The 8,523-nt window shown below is 56.2% G+C and overlaps 1 protein-coding gene across 1 annotated transcript; it reads right to left on the bottom strand.

The window, feature by feature from the left end:
- Positions 1-503: 503 nt before the first annotated feature.
- Positions 504-5,878, bottom strand: MYCN (MYCN proto-oncogene, bHLH transcription factor; the record flags this gene model as incomplete). The annotated part of the gene is made up of 3 exons (XM_082851401.1): positions 504-1,479; positions 3,596-4,505; positions 5,723-5,878. 3 exons carry the CDS (start codon positions 5,876-5,878, stop codon positions 875-877), a joined length of 1,671 nt encoding a protein of 556 aa, XP_082707527.1. The 3' UTR covers positions 504-874.
- Between the last annotated feature and the right edge of the window lie 2,645 nt (positions 5,879-8,523).

Raw genomic sequence — 8,523 nt, 5'->3', positions numbered from 1 at the left:
AGGTATTTCAAAGTGCTATAAGATGCAGCACTAAATATATACATTTTGAAGAAATTAAACACAGAACTTTGCATTTACCCAGTTCTATGCACCAAACATGAACAAATACATTAACAGGAAGAAACAGGCTAGGAAAAAGGCATATATATATAGTAAATTTCTTTACAAAAGTTTCTTAGTTCAAAAAGTGATAAAGTAATATCTACTCAAAACTTTCACAACTCATTTTCATACGAAAATATAAGTATCAAATTTAGTTATGTATCAGCATCATACTAAAGTATACAGGCAGTGTAAGAATTAGTACAGTACATAACAGAGATTAACAATATATTTGTATACAAAACATGCTCCTCAAACATTGAGGTATTACAGTACTTAGGTATGAACTTCCAGTCTAATACTGGCCGCAAAAGCCACCTCTCATTACCCAGGACGTATACAAAAGGCAGGTGTGTCCATGGTATTTACAGAAATGTTCCCCAGGGGTATCAATGGCAAACCCCCATGTGGCATCGGCTGGAACTTAAGCACCATTTTAAAAACAAGGAATGACTTTCTGTCGTCTGGAAACTTGTAACAAACAAGGTGACTTCAACAGCCCCAGAAGGCTCCCAACGGTCACGGACTTCGACCGCCGTCTCAGAGGTGACGTGGAGGAAAACCGCCAGGGCCACCTGCATCCCATCCTGCAGGCCCTCTCCCGAGGTCCTGGCAGAACCCCTCATGTCCTGCTCCCCACCCAGATCCAAACTCGACGGGGGACCGATTTGAAAGTAAACCAACATTCTTAATGTCAACACAAGGTTTGTTTAAAAAAAAAAAAAAATCAAAATGTGCAAAGTGGCAGTGACTGTCCAGTTCGGAGACACGTTTAGCAAGTCCGAGCGTGTTCAATTTTCTTTAGCAACTGCTGCTGTCTCGCCTGCAGCTTCTCCTTCTCCAGCAAAAGCTCGTGCTCCTCGGCCTGGAGGGAGTGGACGTACTCAGTGGCCTTTTTCAAGATGACCACCTTGGCGGCCTTCTCGTTCTTCACCAGCTCTGGCACGTGGTCCCTGAGCGTGAGGAAGCTGGACCGCAGGTCGTTGCGGCGCTGGCGCTCCAAGATGTTGTGGTTCCGACGGCGCTCGCTGTCCTCCGAGTCAGAGTTGCGCGGGCTCAAGCTCTTGGCCTTTGGGGGGATGACGCTCTTGAGGGGACGCGGGGATGCTTCGCTCTTTATCTTCTTCTGGGGCGGCGCATCCTCGCTCTCCACGAAGGGAGACGGGGCGGCGTAGTTGTGTTGCTGGTGGATGGGGACGCAGCGCTTGAGGATCAGCTCACCCGACGGGGCCCTCCCAGGTCCCAGGGCCGCGCTCTTGGGACGCACGGTGATGGTGAAGGTGGTGACGGCCTTGCTGTTGGAGGAGGACCGCCGCTTCTCCACAGTCACTACGTCGATTTCCTCCTCTTCGTCTTCCTCCTCGTCATCTTCATCATCTTTGAGAACAAGGTGAGGGTTATTCTCAGGATGAGGCACGTATGAATTAAATACACATACAGTCTCGTAGAGCAGGCCCTGGCCCGTGGTTTGCTCTTACTGTGATCCATCAGCACAGGTCTCTGCAGAGAGCTGTACATGCTTTCTCCCTCCCCATACTCCTAGTATTTCATCTTCCATTCAAGCTTGAGCAGGTGGCAGAAACAGAAAGAACCTCGGCTTTGGAGTTAGACAGAATCCCGGCTCCATCACACATACTAGCTGCACGACCCTGGGCAAGGTATTTTCTAAGCCTCAGTTTCCCCAGCTATTAAATGGGGGATAATGCCATAGGTTGAGTTGGACAGATAATTCGTAGACAAGAGTCTCAGTAAACGGTAACCCTTTCCCATCATCGCTAGTCTGCCCCATAGACTTATTTATATTTCCATCTCTACACTTAAGAACTGAGGCCTCCTCATTTTAGGAGCCTCAGTTAGCCACTTACACATAGTGGAGGTTGATTTTAAGCGAAACAAACTGAAGAACAATTTAATTCACTAAGGAAGAAAAATACCTCGTCTTCCATGAACGTGACTTCTGTACAGTAAGCAGTTTTTCATCTTAACAAAGATCAAACCTTAACTACAGAGCCGTAATCCACTGGAGCTCTAAACCCAGATACGGGGCACCTCTTCTCAAAGTCACCACCACCCGCAGCAGCCAGAAAAACGTGTAGCATCATGTGTGCGTTTTCCCCCTCTCTCCTCATTTACTATCATGCTCGGATAGAAAATTATTGTTTAAAATGCAAGCATGAAAATCAAAACACATCTTCTGCTTGATCTGAAGGGGACCGGAAAGCTGAACAATTGTGGGATTTGTGCTAAAGCCGAAATGTGAGGCTGTTCCAGTCGGTGGGTCCCTTTAAGCCAATGTTTTGGTTTTCTGCCAAGAAGACAGCTGTTGGAAGGAAGTGCTTCCTCACCAAAAGCTGTCAAGGCACAGACATTAAAGGGACAGAGACCCGTTCAAACTGAAGGCTTATCCCCAAGTTTCCTTTCAGGAGCCTCAGATGAATCTGTCCTCAGCCCTGAAGGAAATGTAGGCTTTTTATCCATCTGCATTCTGAAAACAGTGGTTTTCAAGGTCCAAGTCTCCCAGCTCCAAGGACAAGGGCTATTCCAGGATTTGGGTAGAGTTCTTCACCTTCAGGCAACGTCTTGGTTTTAACCCTGCTCTTCAGTTTCACCAGGAGGCACACAATAGAACTAATCAATGAGTGCTTCAGGGTGTGTGCATTCCTGGAGGGCCTGCTAAGTGCCCGCCCTCACCTTGAAGGACACTGGGTTACAGAACACAGCTCGGATCTGAAATTAGTCCTGGAACTCTGGCTAGAAGATAAAACCGGGCGGTGCTCACTGCACACTGTAAAGAGGCGGCCCCTTGAGAATGTACACAACCGCTGTGGTACTGGCCAGCTGCTGAGTGAAGGGAGGGAGGGAGGGATGGCCCTACCGCCCCCAGCCTCTCAGATCCTCGCCCGCCTGCCGGCCAGCATATCGCCGCCTGCTGGCGACGGACCAGGAGCAAATAGCCCACCACCCACCGAGGGAGGGGAAAAAAAGAAAAAAAGTACCGAGGTTCGAAAAAATAAAATACAATCGGTGCTCACCATCTGTGCAATCCCTCCCTAACTTCCTGCACCCTAAATAGCACTTTGCACAGGCTTGTGCTTTTCGGGGCGTCTCCCCACCCCTGACCCGGGCCGCAGAGTCCCTTTCCACCCCAGCGGCCCCCCGAACCCCAACTCGGCTTTAGCCACTCAACTTTTTCTCATTTTCTTCCTCGGAGGGCGCTGCAGAGAGAGACGGGGTACGGGGTGGGGGCCAGTGATGGAGTCAGGCTCCCGGCGGGGGATGAGGGAACTTTAGGGAAGGCGAGGCCGGAGATCACAGCTTTCACCCGCCCTCTCCTCCGTACCCTAGAGATCGGCCCGGGAAAAACCACTTCTCAGCCACCAGCACTACCTCCAAACGACTCTCCCCCAGCACCCTAACCCACGAACGACCAACCCGGCGCCACCCCCAGCCCCAGTACCCCAGGAGGGCAGCCGGACCCTGGCTCGCTCTTTACCTGAGTCGCTCAGGGTGTCCTCTCCGGAGGTGCTGAGGGCCTTGTGGTCACCGCCGCTGGCCAGGCGGCCGCCGGTGCGTGGAAGAGCGGCTACCGGGGCGCCCGCTGGGGCTGCGGCGCTCGCCCCCGAGGCGACCGCGGCCCCCGCCGCTGGGGCACCGGCCGGGGCGGCGGGCGCCGCCGCGGGCTCGCGCTTGTTCACCGGGAACGGGAAGACCACGGCGGGATCCACGCACTCGGCGGCCGGGTGGGCGAGCTCGGCGGGCAGGGCGGCCCCGGAGCGGCCCGGCCCCGCAGCCACTGCGCTGTGCCCGCGGCCCGCGGGGCCGGTGGCGCCCGCGCCCGGGGCCGGGACCGCGGGCCCCGCGGCGGGCGGCCGGCCGTGCTGCAGCTTCTCGCTCACCGCGCGCTCCAGCTTCTCGCGGGCCGAGAAGCCGCTCCACATGCAGTCCTGGAGGATGACCGGGTTGGGCGTGAGGCCGCCCAGGCCCCCCAGGCCGAACGCGTCCTCCTCGGCCGGGTTGCCCCACAGGTCGGCCTCGGGCAGCAGCATCTCGGTGGCCCAGTTCGGGGGCTCCGGGCTGTGCTCCGGGAAGGCACGGCTGGGCGACAGCGGGGGCGTGGGCAACAGCTCAAACTTCTTCCAGATGTCCTCCCCCGGGGGGGTCGAGTCGGGGCCGCCGAAGTAGAAGTCATCTTCGTCCGGGTAGAAGCAGGGCTGCAGAGAGTCAAACTCGAGGTCCGGGTTCTTGCAGATCATCCCCGGCATGGTGGACGCGGTGCAGCTCGGCATCGGCTCGCCTCCTGGCCGCCGAATGAGGGCTTCTTTCCGCTCCGCTCTTTTTAGTTCGGGGGGTGCTTCCTTCCCGTGGGGGGCGCGGAGGGCGGGGGCCCGCGCCAACCTCCGACACTGCAACCGACAGACACACCAGGAGAGGGTTGGCAAGCGGAGCCGGATTATGGGGCGCGAGGGGTGGGGACGGGCAGCGGTCACCCCCTCTCACCCGCTTCCTCAATCTCCCCTCCAAGCCCCCCACTCCGCCCAGGGCTCCCGAAGGTGGAGGAAGTTGTGTCTCTCGCTCTCTCCCTCCCTCCTTTTGTGTACATGCTGTCTACGACAGGGGGTGGGAGGTGGCATGCAGATGCGGGGGGTGGCGGCGTAGCTCTGCAACTTTGCAAACTGCCGTTTCATTCACACAGGGCACTGCCCGGGGGAGGGGGCTGCCCAAGGCTGCAGAATTCTAGCTCTCACCAGCTCACCGACACCCGCGGTTGCACCCAAATAGGGCCCGCTGCTCCCAGGAAGCCCAGGACTCCAACCCAGCTACCGGGTCTAGGATTCTGGAGAACCCTCAAACCACCCCCCTCCTTTGTAAAATTGCAACCTCGGGAGCGCAAGCGATGGGGGGGGGGCGGTTAGGAAACTTTGCAAATGGAAAAACCCTTTCTCTAGACCGAGACCAACAACAGGCACCCAAATCCAGAACCCCCTGCCCCAAATTTTGATCCGACGCCCCCAGCCTTCACCCGCTGCAGGGAAAGTACTGTCAATAGCTGATTTTGAACCTCTCTACCCCCACCCCCGCTCTTCCAAGCCCCCAACGACATCCTCTTCCTGGTAGAGCCTGGACCCCAGTCCCCGGGAATGGTTCAGGGACACCAGCGCGGGGAGGGTCGCAGGGAGAGCCACGTCTCCTCTGAGCCGGGGCGGCAGTGACCCAGATTACCACCGCGACGGCCTCGCCCTGCTTAACCCCCTTCTTCTTCCTCTGGGGGCACCCTTTGGAGGAGAACCCAGCTTCGGGGTGGGGACGCACCGGCTCCCCGTCAGCTCAAATGCAGACAAATGTTCTAGAGAAGGGTGAATTTCTTTTCGATGAAGCCATTACAACCCCTGGCAAGGGCACTAGATGGATTAGGGCGGGTCTCTCCCAGTCCGGGAGCCTTGGGGACTGGAACTGGCTTTTCAGGGAAAACCCCGAGACGGTTTTGTTTCGGAAGCAGAAACAGTCCCCCCGGGCACAGTCGGGCGCCCTGTGCGCCAGCCGCGATCCCGTCCAGGGCTTGCCTTCCCGCCGCGTTCGGCGCTCCCGGGGCGCCGGGCGCTTTGCGCCCCCCGCTCCTTACCTCCCGCCGACGGCCGGGGATCCGGAGGCGATTCTGTGCCGGGGTCCCCGGGTGGCCAGGGGCGGGGGGTGGTCCTCGGGTGGCTGCAGTCTGTGCGCGCTTGCGCCTGGCTAGCGCTAGCTCGGCTCCAACCCAGTTCCCAGGAGCCCCCCGCATCCACCCAGCGCGTCCAGACAGATGACTGTCACTGGCTGCGCTTTGAAGCTCGGGGGATATTATTAACTGAAAAATCTGACACACCCGGGGGGCGGGGAGAGAAGGGGGCTGCGGCACAGACAAGGGGGAGGGAGAAAGGCAGAGGAAAGCGGCTTTACCCCGCCCTCTTGATTTCCATAAAAATCAGGGGAGGCGCCAAGGCTTTCGCGCCAAAAGCCACTTGCTTTTCTTCTTTGCGGAGAGGAGGCTGCAAAGCTGGGAAGCCCGGGGCGTGCTCCTCCCGCCCTTTTAGACCCCCGAGCTTGCCCCCTGTGCACTCTGTGGACCAGCTGCGCGCCGAGCGGTGCAATGCAACACCCACCCTGCGGGCCTGGCAATTGCTCGGCGTAAAAAAGAAAAATTTCTGGAGGGCTCCGGGGGTGTTCAGAGTCTCCTAACCCAGCCCCCGCCTCGACTGCGTGTATGTGCTGCTGAGCGCGAGGCCGACGTCCAGCCGGGCCGTGCGGGGGGCGGGGGAGGGGTGTTGCTCGTGTGTGATCTCGGAAGGGAAGCTGGACCCGGGGTGCACAGTGGGAGGGAGAGGACGCGCCCATTTAAGAACGAAACCGCGGGAGGTTTCTAGTTTTAAATTGAAAGGAGAGGGGCGCCCCCTTGTTTGAAAATAAATAAATAACTGCGGGCTACGAGGGTGGCGCCGCTGTGGTTTCTTCGGCCGAAGGCGACACCTCGCGGAGGCCGCGCAGAAAGCGGAGCGGCGGGGCCTGGTCTCGGGGGTCCGACCGGGGCCACGGGCAGCCCTCCCGCCGCGCTGTCAACCCGTCCTCACCACCGCGCGGGGGGTGCCGGCTCGCCTCGGCTTCCGAAGGGGATGGGCGTGAGGCTCCCGAAGCCGTTCCCACGGGCTCCCAAGTTAGCCTTTCAAAACCAGCTATTTCCCGAATTATGGGGAGGCGGATCAGGTCCTTGTTGGAGTCGGCGGTCCACACCTCCTGCAGCCCAAACCCTGGCTCGGAAACCTTGGCTTCAGATTGTTGCAGGCAAAGGGGCAAGCTGCCATCTCTGCTCAGCCTCGATGTACCTTGGTTTCTTCAATTGTGAAATGGAGTTAGTGACGGTGCTTACCTCACAGGGTTGTTTTAACATATTTTGAAAGCGTTCAGGACGGTGCCCGGCACAGGACGGGTGTTGAGTGTCAGCTATTGTTATTACCAGATCCTGATCGATTCTTCCGGGGAAATTAACACCCCACCCCCTCTCCCATCCCACCGCCACTTTCAGATCCTAACTTCACTCTGGTCAAGCTTTCCTGCAGGTGTGTTGGGGGGCGGAGGGGTGACAGGGTCAGAGATTCCAGAACCAAAACTCCCCGGGAACAACCCGAATCTCAGCCCCCTTCACAACCAGATACACGATGAAGTGGGATTTCCTCGGGAAAAACGTTCCTCTTTGGGGTAGAGAAACCTGCCCCCTCCCCTGCGCCCTCACTGGGGTGGGAAAACTTCTCCACCTCCTTCTTCCCAAACTGGAAATGCCAGTCATCCTCGCCATTCACCTCCTCATTCAAACTAGTTACGGATGAGGATGCAGAGGGTCAGGGGGCAGCCTGTAAAACGCTCACCTATTAGCATTTGTGAAGGCTCTTCCAGTCCTTACCCTGGATGCCTACATAATTCGGGGGAGAGAGGCAGGTTCCCAGAGTCCTAGGAAGTGGCCCATGAATGAGGATGAGCTGCCCTTCCAAACACCTTTATTATTATTATTTCCTTCCCGTATGTAAAGCTCTAAACCTTTGCAAAAGCCTTTCACACTCCCACTTCTGCCTTTCCCTAACCCCCTAATCTAAACCATGCTCTCCCGCTGTATTCTCCCCAACCATCCCGGATTTTCCTTCAGAACACTTAGTTTCATTTGTAATGATATATGCCTGGGAGAGTTTGTTTAATGCCCGCTTCTCCCGAGACACCGAGTAGAAACAGGCTCTGTCTTCCTCACTCCATCTATGTCTGCTTTGCTCCAGGGGGCATCCTTGGAGCAAAGCAGATACCTGTGTACCTACGTACTCAACGATATTGTTCAAGGCAGAGAGGCCTGAATGAGTCCTTCTTAAGCAAAGCCAGCTCTTTGAAGGGAGTTTCTGTTTATCAGCAATAGAGGGAAAGAGGAATGAATGCCACGCCAGGACCTTCAGGTCCTCAGCAGCAGCCCCAGGAAGTGCTCTCAGAATTGCCTGCCCCACCTTTTTACCGAAAGGGCAGGGGGACTGTCACAATAGGCCAGGATGACCCTAGTCGCTACATTTGAAAGTCCTACCTTGTCCTCTTTGACCCGACCTGTGCCCTTCACCACGCCATTCGTCCTTTGTCAAGGGACAAAGTGCAGCAGAAAATGAGAAGACAAGAGACCCGGTTACTCTGTGTGCCTCCAAGCAAATCTTGTATTCTTCCTGAACCTCAATCTCTAATCTCATGCTCTTAATGCAAACCAGTAATTACTGACAAGTCTGAATTTGAAGTTTAACAGAATGATAAAATTTTACAAGTATTTATTGGTACTTTCATTTGCAAATGGAAAGATAAAAGACTTTGTCCGTGGAGAAATCTTGCTACTGCAGGTTCCTTGTTTGCTTGTAGAGAAGCCTGCAAATT

The sequence above is a fragment of the Leucopleurus acutus genome (genome assembly GCF_964270905.1).
Source record: "Leucopleurus acutus genome assembly, chromosome: 12".
NCBI classification, from domain to species: Eukaryota; Metazoa; Chordata; class Mammalia; order Artiodactyla; family Delphinidae; genus Leucopleurus; species Leucopleurus acutus.
The sequence above is the reverse complement of the archived record's forward strand: the minus strand, read 5'-3'. Positions and strand labels throughout refer to the sequence as shown.